Raw genomic sequence first — 20,766 nt, forward strand, 5'->3', positions numbered from 1 at the left:
CTCTCCCCGACCCCCACCCTCTCTCCCCGACCCCCACCCTCTCTCCCCGACCCCCACCCCTCTGCCTTCTGCCCTGTCTCCTCCCCTGCCCCCCCCAAGCTCATACCCTGTTGTTCTCCTTTCCCCTAGTACTCTGTCCACCCATCCCTGGGGTGCAGTGCCAGTTTTGGGGGAGAATTTACTCCCTTCCCTTTAACTTGTACTCCACCACCACCCTGTCCCAAACTCTCTAGGCACAGTGTTAAAGGTGGAGGGGAGTAAAGAATCCTACTCTGTCCACCACTACCTTGTCCCCATATCTCTGGGGCATGGCTTCAGCCCAGGGATGTGGGAGAATCCTACTTCCCTCCCGTACCCTACCTCCACCCTGGTGTGGTAGGGGGTGGAGAAAGAATCCTGTTCTGACCACAATGTTAGTCTATGAGGGTAATCTCTACTCTGTCCTTGACCCTGGGCACAATCCTGTCAGAGATAATCTCTGCCCTGTCCCCCACCCTGGGCATAATGTCAGCCACTGGGGATGATCCCTACCCTGTCCTTGCACCCTCAGGCCCCCAGGGTACAAGTCTGCCTGTGAAAGGGATAAGGAGAGGTGGAATTGTACCCCCTTACCAACTCTCTTTCCCACACCCTGGGGCACACTGCTAGCCTGACTGGCATCCCAGCCTGCCTTATCACCCCAAGGTACTATGCCAGACTGGTTGGGGAGAAATCCTACATGCTTTCCCCTAATCTCTGCGTGTCATGTCAGTCTGAGAGGAGTCTCTCATATGTCCCACTCTCCTGACCACTCCATACACTTCCCCGAATTTCCTTTTGCATAAGTCGCCACTTTGAGATCAGATGCAAGAATGATGTTCTAAACTTGATCAAAAATCTCTGCTCGATTGTTTACAGATATCCCAGTGATCGTCCTCCTGGGAGGAGTGGGTCTCTGTGGATCAAATTGGCTCAAAGATTACCCCCATGATAAGGGGAGTCTGTGATGATGTTCATTTCCTGTGGCATAGTTCTCAGCCAGCAAATGTGCCTTACTTTCTGGCTGCTGTTGATGATTAAATTGTCCAGTCCAGCTCTCTTGATGGAGGTGGTCTGCCCATTTTAACTGTATAACCATTCAAGTTAGTCCTGCTATGCAGACAGGTAATAGGAATATTCCTAATGCTCTTGACAAATAAGCTGTTGGTTTTAATTAAAGCCAAGGAGTAACTCTGTGTTCTTAACTAGCTGTTACCAATCTATGACAACATTACACGGTCACGGTATATTTCATACAAGACAAACAATTAACTACATGGATCAATTTTGGACATTGCATGAGTTGTTTGCATATCTGGCATGTGCAACCAACCGAGGTATGGATAATTGTATGCAATATTAAATAAACAACTGACGTTCTCAAAAAGGAAATGCATTGCTTCTTATCTCCTTTATTGTATCAGATTGTTGGCTGTAAATTTCGTGTATAAAATAACAAGGAAAACCACCTCCAAATTCCTTAAGGTTTGTATTTGTATAGCATATTTCATTATCTCAATGTCCCAAATTGCTTTACAGCCCCTGAAACATGTTTGAAATGTGGCAGGCAGTTTTACATACAGCAGGCTCCCACAAATGGAGATATCATGATGACTTGACATCTCATTATCTGTTGATTGAAGGCTTTGAGGATATGATGGGTGCTGTATAAATGTTTATTTCATATAAAAAGGGTTTTTTCTGTGAGTTACTGCATTTTTGTCATCAGTAGTATCTCAGTCAGGGCTGCTTCCCTTCAGCTTTTGTACATGTGATTAGAGCAGTGCTGTTGGTATCTATTTAAGTTGCTGATAGGAGGAAATTCAGCAACTTTTGCATAAGAAATCTCTCAGATTCCTTGAACTTTGGCACATCTGTTCTTTAATTCATTTCTTTTATCTTCTGGCTTTACATTAGGTCACCACAATAGTAGCTGTATTGACTGGAACGTTATGAACTCTTGATGGATTGGATGACAAAAATGATATTGAAATAATCTGTTTTCATGATAGCTGGTGCAGACGTGTTGGGACACTGTTATTTCTTTCCATGTTTCAGATCTCAATGAGTTATTTTGGAATTGTCTGTTTAAGCAGGAAGTTGGTCATGTTTTGGATTTGTCAGTTAATCAAATAATTGGTCAACAAGGGGATGCTGCCTCCATTTACGATTCAGAAGTTCAATTTATCAAAAGTTATCAGCTTGCCAGAAGTAGCGTGGGAGTGAGTATCAAGGTGGTAAAGTGTTGGTACTTTGTGTCACATGCCACGGAATTGAAATTCTCAATTGTAATTATTCATTATAACTTTGACTGTATCCTTTGAGAGATATTGTGGCCTGCTGTTCTAGAGGGTGACGTGATCTGCAAATAAGATTGCCAGCAGCTAGTTACATTTTGCAATGCAAAAGTGCTATTGGAAGTGATTTGTAATCCTGAGATGACAGCTGTTACAAATATCAGAATCGCTCATGCATTCAAACTACTCTTAGAATGATACTTTAAAAATTGATATATTTGTTCTACCCAGATTTGAGTCTTTTGCTCGTAATGAACACCTTCTTAAACAGCTTGTGGTGGAATGATGGCCTTCAAAATTTTAGTTTTTCCAATCTAAGTGAATACTTACTATTTGAGTTTAGAGCATTTTAAATATATGCTATTTAGAATTGACCTGTTGAAAATTTCATGATGTTTCTCCTTTCAAAAGTTGAAGGAATACCAGCAGAAGAAGGTGGCTCCACCTGCCTCTTCAGGGACCAAAAAGAAGATAACAGATGACAGATCTGAAACAGCAACGACTCTAACAGCGAATAATGACGAAATTTGTGAGGTAAATTTCTATGGATTTATAATATCATGGAGTTTTACTTGTACAGCATTTATTCAATGTTTCCAGTGCACAGAGACATGAAATTCCATGTTTTAGCCCAAATTAATTACACAAAGTGCAAATCTCAATCTTTTGCTTGTTTTCACATTAATTAAAACATCACAGTTGATGAAATATAAATTATTTGGAAAATCTGTTTTGAGTTCCTTTTTCGTCCCTTTTGTGAAGAAGTTTCTGTTTCTAAAAAAACTTTGTACAATTGCTTGTAGCGGTGGCAAGTGTTCTGTGGTGTAACATTTTTTTCATTAGTATGGTTTAGTTACTTGTTATAAGTTTGGAGCGTGTGATTTGTTTTCATAAATTGTTTTTTGCCTTCATGGTATTTTGGCCTACGTGTTGTTCAGCACAAATCTTCCTTGGTAAACAAGGTAAATTTCTGAAAATGCTGCATAACCTTTTCAAAAATTAATAAAGACCTTTTTTTTTTTCTTGCAACACCTGCATTTTTCCACTTTCAGTTTTTCTCCTTTCCTTTCGAAGAGCACCAGACCTGCCTTTGTTCAAGTATGTTCTTGTAATAAACCTCGACATTTTGGGTTGGAGTTGGGAGGGGGAATGGTGGCTACGGGATTTCAGCATTGACATGTAAGGTTTAACCTACCCGCAACCAATTTGCAGAGCAATGTAGGGGACAGTATCACAAGTCAGCTCGGACTGGCTGATGCAGTGCAGAATGGTGTTTGAATCTGGAACCACTTCCCTGTGTGAATCAGTTGTATAATATCTTTGACAAGTAGAATCAATTGTGGGACCAGTTCATGAATGATTGATTAAGCATGCATTAGGAAAATGTTTCTTATTTGTAAAATGAATCATTTATGTATTGGCTGCTGTAACCTGTTTTAATGAGTCATGTTGCTGGTGCCATTTGATTTATTGTTGTGTAAATCTGCTATCTTTATCATATTTCCACCACTCAAATCCAAATAGGTTGAATTTTTTTAACTCACTTGAGTTCAACAGAATTTTGGGAAACCACATAAAATGCAAAACACTGAGGTACTTTGGAGTTTGCTGTGTGTTCATTGAAAAACTAAATGCTGTCTCAATTTTATTGAGGATGGCAATTCTGTTGATAAATGAGAAAATAGATGATCTAAGTTCCATCTCTCTTTCCACAGTGACATTGCTTGAAGGTTATGAACAGGAATTTGTAGAAACCGCAATACCAAGCTGGTATCTGACCTGCTTAATGCCCAAGCAGATCTGGTTATGGAATGAGATTTTCCAATGTTGAATATGTACATCGTTGTCTTGCCCTGAAGAGCTATTCAGTAGTACAAGAGTGTTACAAGTAGATTGTAGTGGAAGTGAGATAACCAGGTGTAGAGCTGGATGAACACAGCAGGTCAAGCAGCATCGGAGGAGCAGGAAAGCTGACGTTTCAGGTCTGGACCCTTCTTTAGACGTCAGAATTCTTGTAGTGGAAGTGTGTGTTGTTTCTCTTGCATTTGTGTTTGTGTTAATGCTGTGAAACCCTCTTTGATTAGCATTGATTCTGGATATAGTTGAGTCAGGTGCTTAAAATAAAATCACTGTTTCTATAGAAATTTGAGATCTAAGGGTCTGAGGCACTCTCTTTTCAAACGTTACTAACTTCTTATGCCACATTTCTTACCCACTAGCCTGAATGTGTTGATACTTTTAACAACAGAAGGCTGTTGAGGTTGGATTGTTAAGTATACTAAAGATGGAAAGATCTTTAATCTGTAAGGGAGTCAAAGTTTGTTGCAAAAAAGGCAGGAAATTGGAGTTGAGGAGGAATATCGGATCAGTCACTATCTCATTGAACAGCAGAGCAGACTCGATGGGCTGAATAGCCTGTTTCTGCTCCTACATCTTAGTCTTATTTTGCTGAAGTGCAATTCGGCCTCTGGTATTTTGTTTAAAGAATTTTTCCATTTCAATTTACGAACCTTGATGGTCATTCGTGCAATCTTATTTGACTGTGGGAGGGGTATGTGAGAGAAATGGATTGTCGCCAAACCTGATTCTGTCCTCACCTGTTTACAGTTGGATAATCTGAAGGCAGAGGAGGCCTAGCTAAAACAAAAACAAAATACTGTGGGTGCAGGAGATCCGAAAGGAATCCTTTTGGAAGATGACTGAACTGATTGGACTTGGAACGTTAACTGTTTCTCTCCACAGATGCTGCCAGACCTGCTGTATTTCTCCACTTTGGTGTTTTATTATGGGAGGCTTGGCTAACTTTTCTTCCCTCCGAGATAAAACGTGACCACCATCCTATGGTTGGCATCTGGCCAAGCAAGATTACTGAGTGAAAGTGTAAAGTGCTTCAAGCTTAGTTACTTTGCTCAAACTCTGAACTCTTGATGCTAAGTACAGGAAGAAACATCTCTGGGTATTTATCTGTAGCGTTCTTGAATTCTGATCTTTTAAGTTTTAACTTCCAGAGGTCAAGAGAGAAATCCTATAAACGAGGCTATGTGCATGGGGTCTCTGAAGCTCCAGATGCAATTAATTTTTCAGAAATCAAAAATAATTGGCTCAGACTTCAAAAGTAATCCCAGTGAAATCTGTACAGCCATGCTGATGACTACTTTTTTTATTGTATGTTGTGCAGCTGATGGGGTGATAATGTCTTTAGGATCATCATCCAGAATGTGATACATTGTTTAGATCTCTGTCTCTTGCAGACATCTTTTAAGGCTGAATTATAATCAATGTTAGTTACATTCAGTTGACCGAAACAAAGATCTTACCCCAGTCAGATTTTGAGATCAGTTTGAAAAGAGACTCGGTCTTCTGTTGAGTGAATGCGGTCGGAAGGAATAGCAATTTGGAAATGTAAAAAGAAATTATTGTGGGAGTGTTTATTTAAATAAGTATAATTATAGTTATGTTTGTATTTTGCCTGAAGTGTTAATGATATTAACTCCCAGACTTATTTGCAAATATTTTCAATTTACATAGGCAATAAATAAGTATTGAGGATTCTTGCTCTGTGTAGAGTGAAGCCAAGCACTGAAGCAGATACAGTGGCTTAAAACTTGTAAGGAATATGTAATTGGTTTTTGGCAAAGTTTGCTCAGTTAATTGAAACTTTTAAAGTCGAGATTGAGGGAGCTGAAGAATTTGACTCTGTCCCCAAGTGAGAGCTTATTTTCGCTAGAAAACTGTCAGAAGCTCTGTCCTTTAAATTATAATTGCTGTCAGTACTACTTATTGAACATGAGTGGATCTCACTTTTTTTCAGAATGTTTTTCTCTTGCTTATGTTTGCCCAAGTAAAACATTGCAACCATAAAGAGTTTGGAAGTTGAATTGGATTGTTTTAAAGTGGCTTTGATGTGAGACCAAACAAAACTGTACTAGTTCATGAAGCCATCAAAATTGAAAATGTATTCAGATTGTCAAATGTTTATCCAAAGTGGAAGGAAAGGTCATAACATTTTTTATTTTGAGCAAAGGTGCCTCAATGTATTTAAAACTGTACAATATGCCTATGCCATTTATATGATTATTGTGGACAGTTGAAATTCTTTAATTTGAAGGAGTGGGGTCCTCTTTGGCTTTTAATATATGCACGTTTGGTAAATTTGGACTGAAAGTTTGGAAAATCTGTGACAATACTTCTACGTTTTGCTGGCAAGTGTGGAGTTAAGTGCCCTCAACTCATTCTCGTCTTTTATAAAATCTGATTTACAAAAACTAAATAAATACCTTCTAATATCTTTTAATACAGTAAAAACTGATGGTTCCTCCCCTTATACGAAAGTAAGATTGTAGAGTATGCTTTTTCTGTTTAATCTTGGTTTGGGTATGTTTGCTGGACACTACAATTTCATCCTCTTTCTCTGAGTTATCACTGTCTCTTTGCTACTGTTCAGATGCCTCTGCAGAACATTCTGAAGGTGTTGGTGGCAGACCGCAGTAAATCCAATGGGGTAAAACTGCCTTCATTGGACAGGCTGAAGGTGAGGTAGCTATGGATATAACCTATTTGTTCGGCTGGCTAACCACCATTGCATGTATTGGTTTTATTTGAGCGGAGAATTGGGAGACGGGAATGGTCTGCTTATCTTGCAAGTTTTGCTATTGCTTCCACCTGCTTGCTTTTGTTCATACTTTTAAGCGAGGCTTTACATCCTGTTGTTGTGACTGTAACTTTGCTCAGGAGCTGGTGTTGCTCTGTCTGCGATCCATCTATTTTGTTTGACTGGCATTTGTTCAAAGTTTCTGTAGATGCTTGTCATGTAAGGTCGAGCAAGGTAGTGGTACTGATGAATCATGGAATTTCAGTACAGAAAGAGACCACTTAGCCCACCGTGCTGTGCTGGCTCCTTGAGAAAAGCAATTGCATGCATATGTTGGGAATTTCCTCTTTCTTTGTACACTCCAGCCCCTTTGCTTTCTCTGCATCACCTGGCACTTGGAGACTGAAGCATAGTAAATTGGATTCATCCTGGTTCTTCCAATGTGCACTGTCCAATGCGACTATCCCTTCTATTTCTTTTCATCTGTTCTCCTGATTAGGAGATGTAGAAGTTCTGTTCAGCAATAGTTATCAGTTTGGGAAGTGGGTTGTTCTTTTTTTAAAAAGTTTAAAAAAAACTAACCATTTTAATGTCATCATTAATGTGCTTGTAGTTCTGTGCAACTCAAATGAACTGAAAATGCAATGAGACGAGATGTCACAGTTTGAGGAATTTGATCCTTTTGTCTCCAGATATTTTGATTGCTTGGCGCATCTGCCTCCTTTTTGGAATAATTGAACCTAGTTTGATATTATCAAAGGTTAACTGTACTTAAATAATTTTCCTTTACTTGTAACCTTGTCTGTTTATCTGTATTTTAAATGTTTGCAAATTTCATTGTAATCACTGAGTTTAACAGCTCCAAAAACATTAGAACAAAATAGGGGAGATGGTGGTCTAGTGGTCATGTCACTGGTTTAGTAATCCAAGGCCCAGGCTAATCCTCTGGGAATAAGGGCTCAAATCCCACCATAGCATCTAGTGGAAATTTAAATTCAATGATTAAATCTGGAATTGAAAATTAGTGTCTAGAACAGTGAGGGAGCTGTTATCGACTGTTGTAAAAATCTGTTTGGTTCACTGAAGTCCTTTTTTAGGAAAGGAAATCAGCTGCCCTCACCTGGTTTAGCCTACCTGTGATTCCAGATCCACAGCAGAATAGTTGATTCTTAACTGCCCTATGAAATGGCCAGGCAAGCCATTCCATTTGAGGGCATTAGGAATGGAGAACACAAGCTGGCACTGCAGTGATGCCCACATACTTTAACAATACAGCAGACTTTTTGTAGAAAAATAAATTCCAACTTAATAGAGAAGCATAACCAAACACCAGTGATGCCGAATCTCAAGGATGATACTAAATTACTAAACTGAGCTTTGAAGAAAGTTTAGAGAATAAAAGACTACATTTCCATTAATGCGGAGAATATTAAAAGGAGATCTGGTAGATCCACTCTATGGTTGAGATTTTATTGTGTTAACTAAATGTAAAAATTACTTCAGCTGATGAGATGTTAGATTTTTGCTATTCTTAATTTACAAAGCTTAAGTTTGAGGCCAACAACGGAATGAATTGACATTACAAAATATCTCTTTCCATGCATAGGGTTGTTGAGCTATGGACTACTTACGAGCAGCATTGGTGGAATCTGAATCTGTACTTTTTGAAAGAAGTGGATAAATATTTGGAATAGAAAATCATGTTAGGGCCAAGGGAAAAGTGCATTGTTCTTTCTAAGAATCAAGTGAGCTTGCTTATGTTGTTCTAGAATTGTGTACATTGTGAGGGGGAGGGAGAAAGAATGTAGAGGGTTGTGTTTGTTGTTTACCTGCGTGTTAGGGACGTCAGTGTAACCCAGAGTGGCCTTTCTGTGTGTGTGTGTGTGTGTGTTGTTGGGGGGGGGTGGGGCGTGCGTGTGGTGTGACAGGAAAACGCTGAAAATTGGTTTGTAATTGATTTTCTGTGACTAGTGCAGCCACCAGAGGTTCTAAATTTAACAGTGCAACAGCATTAATGCCTCAAGATCCTTTCACAAGAGAAACCTGTTCAGTTCAGGGTATAAAAATAGCTGTCGCTTTAAATACCACATTCCCAGCCCCGAATTCTTTCATTTAAGGGCATGCTCTTGTTTAGTCACTGTCTTTGTAATTCTTCTCTGAATTTCACAACCTAGCTATTGTATATTGAGATAATTGAACTGTTCTTGAGGTGGCAGTTATTAGAGCCCAAGTGGTTGATGCTGTGGTGTGAATGGTACTGAAACATGTTGCAAATTGCCCACCGCTGATCCTTTGATCCTGCATTGCGATTTAAGTTCACGTCCATCACGCAGGCTGAGAGCAGTGGATAAACTGGCATAGAGTGATTGGGCCAAAAAAGCTATTATGTACATGCCTGCAATTTAATGTAAAAGGGTGTCATTCATTCATTTTACTGCTTCCTGTTGGTTATTTTTTGGGGAAGGGGAAATAAAGTCCAATTTTCTTGTTTGCCTTTCTTCCCCATTGCCCTGCATGTTTTTGCAAGTTGTTTTTTAACTTTGCTTCCATCACCCTTCCGGGTCTTAATGATTCTTAACCCAGCCAGCTCCATTACTTTTACTTGATTCGTAAACTGTTTGGATCAATCCTGGTGCTGACTGCCATAAAGAATTGTTTTCTTGTGCACGTGATTAGAAAATAAAACATAAATGACACCAAACAAGAAACTGAATGTTGTGTAATATTTGGAATGTTGGCGTCTATAATATTTGTGTGGGTGTAAAGCTAATGGGTGATGAGTCCTAAGCATGTTACCAACAGCGCTGTTTATTCTTAACTATCAATAGTGATGCAGAAAAATCCTGCAACCGTACTTAAGATACTGTGTTAAATGGGACCAACTTCAAACAGATTGAGCAATTCAAGACTGAGCTTCCATGCTGTGCTGTTGGTCATTAACAGCAGCAGAACTGTACTCCACAATCTGCAACCTCATGAACCAACATATGCCCCACTCAACCATTGCCATCAAGCCAGGGGATCAATCCTTGTTTTATGAATAACGCAGGAGGACATGCCAGGAGCAGAACCAGGCATATCTAAAAATGAGGTGTTAACCTGGTGAAGCAACCAAACGGGACTACTTGCGTGCTAAACAGCATAAGCAGCAGATCATAGAGCCAAGCGATCCCACAATGGAAAAAAAGAAGATCTAAGCTCTGCAGACCTACCACATCCAGTTGTTTACTTGTCCACCACTTTTCGCAACTCTCTGGAGGAGGAGGCTTACAAATATCCGCAACCTCTGGTGGAAGAACCCAATACACCAGTGCAAAATATAAGGCTGAAGTTTTCACAGCAGTTTTCAGCTGGCAGTGCAAAGTGGATGATGCATCTCTGCCTCCTCCAGTGGGCCCCGGTATTACAGAAAACAGTCATCAGACAATTTGATTCACTCCCCAAAATGATATCAAGAAACGATTGGAGGCACTGGATAGTGCAAGGGTTGTGGGTCCTGATAATATTCTGGCTCCAGAATTAGCCAAGCTCTTCCAGTGCAGTTACAACACTGGCATCTACCAGACAATGTGGAATATTGCCTAGGTGTGTGTTCTCTCCACGCACAGCAGGATAAATTTAACCCAGCCAATTCCCACCACATCAGTCTACCCTCAATCATCAGTAAAGTGATGGCAGCTGTTGTCAACAGTACTATAAAGCAGCACCAGGTTGGTAATTACATGCTTACTGATGCCCAGTTTGGGTACTGCCAGGGCCCCTCAGCTCCTGATCTCGTGACAGTCTTGGTTCAAACATGAACAAAAGAGTGGAATTCCAGAGGTGAGGTGAGAGTGACAGTCGTTAACATCAAGGCCACATTTGACTGAGTGCAGCATCAAAGAGCCCTCGCAAAACTGGAATGGGGGGCAAACTCTCTCCTAGTTGGAGACCTACCTGGCATATCGGAAGATGGTTGTGGTTGTTGGAGGTCAGTCATCTCTGCTGCAGGACATCTCTGCAGAAGTTCCTCGGGATATTGTCCTGTGGCCAACCATCTTCAGGTGCTTCGCCAATGACCTTTCCTCCATCATAAGGTCAGAAGTGGGAATAATTATATGGTGTTCACATTTGCAAATCCTCAGATACTAATGCAGTCCATCTTCAAATACAAGAAGATCTAGACAGAATCCAAGCTTGGGCTAATTAGTAGCAAGTAACATTCGTGCCACACATGCCAGGCAATGACCATCACCAGTAAAAGATAATCTAACTGCTGCCCATGGCATTGAATGGTGTTACCATCCCTGAATTCCCCACTAGCAACATCCTTGCGATGACCATTGACCAGACACTCAACTGGGCACTCTCCTATAAATACAGTGGCTACAAGAGCAGATCAGAGTTAACATTTCGGGTCTGGTGACCCTTCCTCAGAACTGGTGGCTGGGAAAACATCAGGTTTATATGCAGAAAATAGGGAGAGGGATGGGGTAGGGAGTAAACGATAAGTCAGATCCTAAAGAGAGAAGAGCAGTTGAACAGACAGTTGATAACGATCAGGCTGGGAGGGTGAATAGTTGTTAATGGGGACCATTTGTGACTAACAGCCTGCCATTACACACCACATGTGCAGGGGAAGGTGCCGTAGGGCTGTGGGGGTGTGTGTTGAGGTCATCGGATGCCATTTCCGTCACCTCCAGCAAGATGCCACCACCAGACACACATTCCCCTCCCCTTCTTTTTTATCTGCCTTCCGCAGGGACCATTCCCTCCGGGACACCCTGGTCCACACTTTCTTCACCCCCAACACCTCCCCACAGCCTTACGGCACCTTCCCCTGTAATTGGCGAAGGTGCAACACCTGCCCATTTACCTCCTTCCTCCCTTCCCAGTATCCAAGGGCCCAAACATACCTTCTAGGTGAAGCAACACTTCACCTGTACTTTCCAGAATTTAGTCTACTGCATTCGCTGCACATAATGTGGTCTTCTTACATTGTGGAAACGAAGTGCAGACTGGTGTCCACTTCGCAGAACATCTGCGTTCTGCTCGCAAAAAAGGACCCTGAACTATGTGTTGCCTGCCACTTTAACACACCACCCTGTTCCCTGGCCAACATCTGTCTCTGGCTTGTTGCAGTGTTCCAGCGAAGCTCAACACCTTATTTTCCACTTGGGGACCCTGCAGCCCTCCGGACTTGGTAACGAGTTCAATAATTTTTAGTGCCTAAACTCTCCTACGTCCCAGCCCTCTACCCCACAAACCGGCCCTAGTTACCACATAGCCTGCCAATACACACAACCTGATGTTAGTCACTGATAGTCCCCGTTACAACTATTCACCCTCCCAGCCTGATCATTAGCAACTCCTTTGTCTGTCCAGCTGCTCTTCTCTCTTTAGGGTCTATCCTATCGTTTACTCCCTACCCCCCCTCCCTACCCCCCCCCCACCTTTTTTCTGCATATAAACTGACGTTTTCCCAGCCACCATCAGTTCTCAGGAAGGGTCACCGGACCCGAAATGTTAACTCCATTTTTTCCTTCAAAGATGCTGACAGACCTGCTGAGCTTTTACAGCGACTGAAATTTTGTTCCTGATTTACAGCATCCGCAGTTCTTGCGGTTTTTACCTTGTCAAGGGTAGCTAGGGACGGGTAATAAATGCTGGTCCAGTCAGTGATGCCCAGTGATTTCTAGTCATTCTACGAATGAAGAGAAAAAACCTAAGTTTGTATCGCACTGAAATACTTTCCAACCATGTCGATGTGAATCTTTTTACGTTAGTCTAGAAATGTTCCCTGTTAGCTGGATGCTGTTCTACAACTTATCAGGAAGATGTGTGATTTCAAGGGCTGTTAGGGAAGAGTGACTTTTAAGGAGTATTAGGAGGAAGACTTCATAAAAGTATTGCTGCTTGGTCTAGTGACATCTTCCGAGTCAGTATTGGTCTACTTTACCACTTAGGAAGCATTCAGTTGCTTTCCTTTAATTAATACAATCTTTGATTTGTAACATCCCATTGCTTGCTCAGGTTACAAGTATGAAAACTGACGTGAATTTATTATAGAAGCGAAAGACCCCCAATCATTCTGCTTGGCTTGCATTTAAATATACATTCATATGCTGTAGCTTGTGTATAATGTGGCATAATGGATGCCTTCTCTTTGTTAAATTCCACCAGAATGTTGTTTTCCTTTCCCTTTGCACAACCTGGAAGTGGGCCAATCGGGGCACAGTTAAACTGAAAACCCCGATGTTCACCCAGTTGCTTGCAGTAATGCCTGTATTAAGGTAGCTTTACAAATTGTAGGGGAAACTGACAAACCAGTTCTAGGTTACAAGAATATTCAGTGTATTGAAATATAAAATAACTTCGCTAGGTGTAGCGAGAAGTTGGTGTTCCTGCTGTTTCCAGTCCAGCAAATTACAGACTTCCAATATGTTTTCTGGCAGGCTTCTCTGGAAAATGATGTTGACAATCTTGGTAGAGGACAGAGGGTTGATGGTGCCACGCCTGCTCGTTTCAACATCTCCAACAGCAACTTGCCAAATACTATGACTGTAAAGCAGCACGTTGATCTGACAGTACAGAATGAAGCTTCCTCCCAGGTCTCTGCTTTAAGTATTTGCAAATATATCAACATGCCCACTTTGCTTGCTGCTGTGTGTTTTCCAAATTTTTTTTAAACCATTCCACTTGACATTGGTGATTTCACTTTTCAGTCCATTACTCTGTAAACATACATGCATTTTTAAGAATTCAAAGTCGATATGCATTTTTAAGAGTGTTCACTAATGGCTAACCTTTTGAGCAATCTGCTTTTATAGTAGAAGCATTAAGTTTTGATCCTATCCTCTATTTAGATATGATGTCATTTCAAATGCCATCATGTCATGTGTCTGGGCAGATTACTTGTTGCTTCAGAGATGGTACTGAGCTGAATGCTATTTATGTCATTTTTTATAGTTAACTCCAAAATGAGATTTAGTTTGGGAGTGCAGAAGATAATTGAAACCTTGGTAGTGCTTAATGCATTCACTGTAGCTTTGGGTAATTCTGAATGGCATGATATTCTCTACTGCATTCCTTTTCTCCTGGCCCGTTAACTACCCTCTACCCTGATCTAGCAGTATAAATGGAAAGATTATCTATTGGCAAAATTATTTCAAGTAAACTAGTGGTGCGGGAGAACTTTCTTTTGTGCAACCTAAATTTTTAAAACTGTTTGCCTCGCCAGATAATCCTGGCTGGAGAAGAAAATCAACCTGAAGAAACCAGGTAGGCGAACACCTGGAGTTCCCCTGTGTGTGTGTGTGTGTGTGTGTGTGTGTGTGTGTCTCTCTTGCCCGCCTCTTCTCTTTCATATACATGTTACTGGGCAATGCAATCCAGTTGTACTCAACTGTACAACGGCAGTGTTCTTTTCACTAGTCTTTCAGTGAAGTGTAATGGACTCAGCAATGAGGATTTTGGCTTTTTCAAATTTGTATTGACTGCTGAGAGGATTTGAAACTGGAAGGAGGTTAGGGGACAATTTATGATTAATGGAGTGTGACAGAGATATAATATTAAAGCAGAGTGGCCTGTACGCCACGTGTGATCAGAACTGATTTGCTAGTTAATTTCACTGCCTGTCTGGGTTCCTGGCTGTTTTGAAGATTTAAAATTGACCTTGATATAAAAGTAGTTCAGAAGAAACATTCTTGTCTCCCTTTCGCTCATTGCTTACTACTGTTTAGGGGTACGTTGTACCTAGGCTTGCTATTTGTCAGCAAGAGACAATCTATTCAAGTCTACTCCTGTTCTCTTCACGTGTGTAACTTTTCTTTTGGGATTAAGAATTCCAGCTGATTTATCTTGTCCTAGCCTCCTTTGTGTCTGAGGAGATAATGATCATTTTAGACCAGCTAACAGACATTAACCGTGGGACCATTATAGTTCACTATTTGGAAAAAACATTGCTAAACCGTTGAAAATGATTTTATTTTGTTTTCCTCTACAGAGGTGTCTCCTCCACAGAAAGTCTTCGACAGTTGTCCACTCAGTTAAATGGCCTGGTGACTCAGGTAAGGCTGTTTGCTAAAATGGTCAGAATGCATGTCTAAAATGTGAAAGCAGGCTTTGTTTCTTTTCATTAACCTTTGCAAATGTGTTGAGCACTGTACGTGCCACAGTAAGTATGCAGGGGATTCTTCTGAATAAACTGCTCTCCATTCAGTTGGTGTGATCTTTGATCCCTTTGCCCAAGTGGTGTGGCTGGAATCAAGAATAATGGCAGAATAAAAATGATCAGATCTCCAGTTTCATTTTTCTTTGGATCCCTGGACCAAGTAAAAGGTCAGGTAAAGTCACCATAGGGCTGCCATCTCATTAGACGGCTGGTAGTGGTTGAACCTGAGGGTCACCGTGCCTCAGGGGAGAGGTTAAGAAGGAAAATCTTTTGTGGTAAACCTGAACAAGTGTGGGAATTGAACCCGTGCTGTTGGATCACAAACCAGCTGTCCAGCCAACTGTCCAAAATGACTCCACCCCCAAAGTGCAGAAGGACTTGCTCATGCATTGCCCCTTTCTGTTTTAATCTTCCCCTCCAATGCTGTTTTTGAGATTTTGATGTGAACACTCTACCTCTCTGTATCCATGCCCCACTTCCACCTAAACTACTGTTGGGTCTGTGAATTTGCTTGTAAGCTTCTTCGCACTGTCCTTCTTACTGACCACGTCTCTGTCTTAACCTCACTGTTTTGAAATTAGGACATATGGCAATGTTTCGTTATTCTTATCATCTTTCCCAGGCCTGTAAAACGATGAAAATACATTGCTGCAGAGAAATACCATTTACGTAACCTCAGCAGTCAGTTAACCCCAGCCATTCTGTGGGTATTTGTACATTGTGGAAGTCTTGTATTGAATGATGATGCAATAACCTATACATCCCGACAATGTAAAACGTGTCTCTTTTCTAAAATAAAATCAAAGCTTCTGTCCATGTGAAACATAACAGAAAATATTGGACCTGCAAAATTTTATCAATTAACATTTGTAAAAGAAAGTTCAATGTGTTCAGGCTAGCATGGAAAACAATAGACAGTAATTCAGCTGTGGGTTTTGAGTGAGTGACTACTCGACCTGCACTTTGAACTTCTAAATTAGATTTTCACATTGCAATCCACTGTTTCCTCTCCATGATTGTTTGTGTTCCAGTTTTAAATAAATCAACCAAAGACTATGCAATCAATGAGAGTACTGTCAAGCCAAAAAAGTTTCACTGAATTTCAGGAATTTAAATTATACTCTGATCATCTAAGTTCTCTCCCTCAACACCTCTTTCCTCCTTTTAAGATGTTCCTTAGAGTTTACCTCTTTGATCAAGATTTTGAGCACTTGCCTCTGTCAAATTTTGTTCCAAGAAACTGCGAATCACTTTGAGATCATCAGAAGTCACACAATAGTAGGTTGTCACCTGACGAAGGAGCAGCCTGTTGGACTATAACCTTGTGTCATGTGTCCACTCCAGTCCAACATTGGCACCTCCACATCATGGCTACCACCTTGAGATATTTTGCTATATTAACGCAGATTGTTGTAAACATCAACTGACTTGTTAAATTTTGTTTCTAATTTCCTCAATTAGACTACTTATATGAATGGTGAAAGTGCAGCCTGTACCATCAGTCCAAGTGAACTAGAGGTAAGGTGATAAGTGAAGAATGTGCCAAGAGTATGACTTTACTGTAGGAAATAAATGTTAATGTACAGTTCATTTTAAATATATCACTTATTGCATTTTATTTGTATGGAGTGTCACTTTTAACATGGCTGTGTTTTCTCACAGCTTTGTATGTTTGTAGTGCTTCTCTAAATCCAAGTACTTTTTTAATACTCTGCTCGTGTGTAGAATGTGATTATTGAGATTTAAAATGGCTTAGTTTTGCTACAGGTTGGACACTTGTAAAACTGATGATCAGTTTTACAAATTTGCTTTCATCAACAGTACCAATCTTGATGCATAGAGGCCTCTTGACAGGAGTAGAACTATGCAGTGCTTTGGTTTTGTAACTCGGATGCTTATAGCCTTGAGTAATGTGGCCTCATCAATGCGTATAAATCACTTTGGTCCTGACAAATTTTATGTGTATTCTGCTGGTTTGTTTTTTGTTTTATTTTTCTTATACTGCTCCTCCATCCTGGCATAATTTTTTGCTGCTGTTCCTGAAGCCTGACATTTCCTAGCTGGTGTTCCGTTTGCCCCCATTATTTGTGAGTCTTTATTTTGAACAGGCCTCAGTGTACTGCACCCACAAGAGTTGGGTAATGGTGGCAGAGAAGCTGCTACTTATCCCCCTCAAACAACCATCTCAACCAACTGAGTTTGAACCCGAAAAATATGAACTCGAGGACCTAAGATAACAAGGTGTAGAGCTGGATGAACACAGCAGGCCAAACAGCATCAGAGGAGCAGGAATGCTGACGTTTCGGGCCTAGACAAGCCGGCGGGAGCCCTGGGGAGAGTTCTCTTTTCTTTGTGAAGGGCAGGGTACCCTGGAATGGGTTCGCCCCGAGAGAGGGACCTGTGCAAGGGTCTAGGCCTGAAATGTCAGCCTTGCTGCTCCTCTGATGCTGCTTCGCCTGCTGTGTTCATCCATCTCTACACCTTGTTATCTCAGATTCTCCAGCATCTGCAGTTCCTACTATCTCTAACTCAAGGACCTAAGTTTGTGTGGCTCCATTTATCAGGGAGTCAGTCTGAGAGATTATAAAACCAAGTAGAGTTGGAGAAACCCAGCGGACCTGGCAACATTGTGGAGAGACGAACAGTGTTAACGTTTTGAGTCCAGTATAACTCCACTGCTGAACCCTTTACTAACTTCCATTCAGAAGAAGAGTCCTGTCAGACTCAACAGTAATTCCATTTCTCTCTCCACATGCTGGCACACCAGCTGAGTTTCTTCAGCACTTTGTTTTTATGTCAGATTAACAGCTCTGCAGTATTTTGCTTTCGTTATCAGTTTGTGATAGTTGCTTGATGATTAAGCACATGGACAGGGACATTTTTTTCCAGTTGATTTCAGACAGCATGCGAGCTGTTGGAAATGAGCTCAGGTGCTGATGTTAAAATATTTCTGAGTCTGAACTGCAGCATTCAACAAGTTAGCGCTATTTTTGTTCTTGAGGTTGCTGCAATGCTTATTGGTCATATTTGCTGTGGAGGGAAAATAAATTCTAACTTTATAGCATCTCTGCATCAGTTATATAAATTTCTTTTAGTTGTGATGACACATGACTAATGTGGCCTATGTGTGAGTGTGGCTTGTAGCTAAATAAAAAGTAAATGAAGCTGTATCTTGTGTGTTGAAATCAAAGCATGCACTCCTGGCTTCTACCACTATTGACATTGTTTAGATGCCTGTGCTTTCATGTATGTTTTTATTGGATAACCTCATGCGTCACTAAACATATTGGTCATTCACAAATGTCTTTTGCTATATCTAAGATCTAAAAGGTTGTTATTAAGTTAATTACTTCATGTGTAGTGTACCGTAAGTACTAATCCTAATTTATATTCTAAGTCAAAAGCTATAAATTTCTACAGCAGTTCAGAACTTTAGCTCTGCTCCTCCCCTTCCCCTCCCAACCCTGCTCCAAAATTTCCTCCCACACCAAGTGAAATGGAGAAGTCCTGTATTCCTATTTGTGCTTCAATTGGGATAATGTCCTATTAACTATATCCTAATACCTATTACCTCTATTCAAAAATGGTGGTATTTGATAATTGTATCTCGCACAAGTTTTTAAATACTTTCACTATTTGTAATCAGTCCTCTTTAAATTTGGTCTGACCTGTCACACATCACCAGAGACTTAAGAAATTTCAATGGGTGACACTTTTTTGAGTTCAAAGAATTTCATGTAGACTGGAATAAAGATTTAATTTAAAAGACAGAATTTTAATTTCTTATTTTTAAAAGGCAATGCACAGTTTTTACAGCTTTGCTATACAATCCTGGCAAAACTTGTACAAAACTGGACAAACCTACTGGATGTTCAGACAAGCCAAATAATTTTATTTAATATATTCGTCTTTTCAAACGTAGTATAAGGCACTTATTTCTTGTGTAGGATGCCATTGGATGCCAAACTGTGTTAATAATGTTCACCATTAGCCTCTTACTATATCAAACATGTCAAAAGTGAATATTTGTTGGGAGTACTGAAATCTCAGAACCAAATGGTTGGCTATTTGTGGCCTCTGCACCTGTCTTCACAAATGCAGCACATGTAGGCTGCAGCTGTGTTGGGTGTCTGTTCAGGAATAAGCCAGACATATGGAAATTTTTTTGTCGCCCTCTTCTGTTAAGATTGAAAGGATATGTCCTGTTGTTGTGAAATCTTTAAAATTGAATGAAAGTCAAGCACTGCCCTGGTGATGAATTACTGGAATATCTTTACTGGTTGATTAATACCACCCCACAGATCTGTCCAGATGTATAATACATTGCCACCAGAAGATAAATAGTTGTGTCCACCCACAAAATTTATTCTGAATTTGAAAGAAGAGGAGCTGGTTGACACACCATGACTCTTACTTGAAGTGTCTTTCCACTGACTTCATTGACCTTTATTCTGAAGCTTCAGATAGCACTCTGCTAAAATGAGAAAAATGAATGTTAAACCAATAACACTTACTGAAAGCCTGAACGAAAACTGGGTATTTAATGCTTTTCCAAATAATTCAGGTAAAATCTTAATTTTTTTCCTCCCCATCATCAGTAAGATACTGAACTATGTTTGATAACCATACTATTGATGAAAGTACAGAAGAAACAGCTGGAGTTGGTCATTTCACTCCTTGAGTCTGCTCTGCCATTCTTTAAGATCATGGCTGATCTGCCCCAGGCCTCAACGTTTCTTTTGTGCCAATTCCTCATAGCCCTCAACTCCTCTATTTGAAAAATCCATCTACCTGTTTAAATACTATGTGATCTAACCTCCAAACAGTCCAGGATAGAGAATTCCAGGCACTTATTACCCTTTTAGGAGAAGAAAAGCTTTGCACCTCAGCTTTAAATGAAAGTTGAAGGAGGGCACAATTTCCCCAGTTCAAGATTTCCCCACTAGTGGAAACCTGTTACCAACACCTATCCTGTCAAGTGTCCTTCAGAATCTTGTGTTTCGATATTGCCTCGCACCGGTGTAGTGTTCAACCTAAGGTTATTTATCTGCTTCCCAAAACTCTAACTAAAATGGGGAAACCTGAGGCTCAGCACTGTCTTCAATTCTTAATAGGAATTTCTCAGTTTAGGTTAAACGCTTTCGAATTCTGAAACTTCAGAATATTTTACAGACTTGTCTTAAATTTCAGTTTAATTTGAACTGATGGGTAATTCGGATGATTTTTCAGGCCAAAGCTGTTCAAAAGCTGTTTTGAATTAAAATGAGCAGAGACTATAAATTAAACAGAAACTTGGAAAAGCATAATCCTTTTGATGAAGTCAATAGCTATTTTAGTGTAGAGATTTAAAAGTTAAGGTGGAGTGCACTGTAAAGGCAAAGATTTCATGGAAGGATAGACGCAATTTCATTTATTTTTTAAGCATGCATTGATTAAAAATCAACTATATTTCACCTTAAATTAATTAATCTTCTTTCATTTTTGTTCCTCTACTTCACTCTGTGCGTGTGCACAAAGGCACGAAACCAAGAGTTGATTGTAGCACTTGACTCCAGCAATTTGACAAATAGAGAACAAAGTGCAAAGATAGAAGAATTGGTAAGGGAATGTGGAGTTTGATGTAGCAGTGTACCATATTATCACTTTATATTAGGCAGTCTGATAAAAGATGTTGATCAGTTATCATCAGATTAAATACACCAAGGTGG

The 20,766-nt window shown here is 40.3% G+C and overlaps 1 protein-coding gene across 1 annotated transcript in view; it reads left to right on the forward strand.

The window, feature by feature from the left end:
* Positions 1 to 2,726: 2,726 nt before the first annotated feature.
* Positions 2,727 to 20,766, forward strand: part of LOC109937333 (golgin subfamily A member 2) — a gene marked incomplete at both ends in the record, with an annotated part of 30,448 nt that continues 12,408 nt past the window's right edge. The window contains 7 exons of the mRNA XM_048592339.1: positions 2,727 to 2,849; positions 6,760 to 6,846; positions 13,341 to 13,496; positions 14,126 to 14,166; positions 14,891 to 14,954; positions 16,520 to 16,576; positions 20,576 to 20,656. Coding sequence (XP_048448296.1) covers positions 2,727 to 2,849; positions 6,760 to 6,846; positions 13,341 to 13,496; positions 14,126 to 14,166; positions 14,891 to 14,954; positions 16,520 to 16,576; positions 20,576 to 20,656 — 609 coding nt within the window. The remainder of the gene's footprint in view (positions 2,850 to 6,759; positions 6,847 to 13,340; positions 13,497 to 14,125; positions 14,167 to 14,890; positions 14,955 to 16,519; positions 16,577 to 20,575; positions 20,657 to 20,766) is intronic.

Source organism: Rhincodon typus, unplaced genomic scaffold, assembly GCF_021869965.1.
Source record: "Rhincodon typus isolate 14 unplaced genomic scaffold, sRhiTyp1.1 hic_rhity00001035, whole genome shotgun sequence".
Classification (NCBI taxonomy): Eukaryota; Metazoa; Chordata; class Chondrichthyes; order Orectolobiformes; family Rhincodontidae; genus Rhincodon; species Rhincodon typus.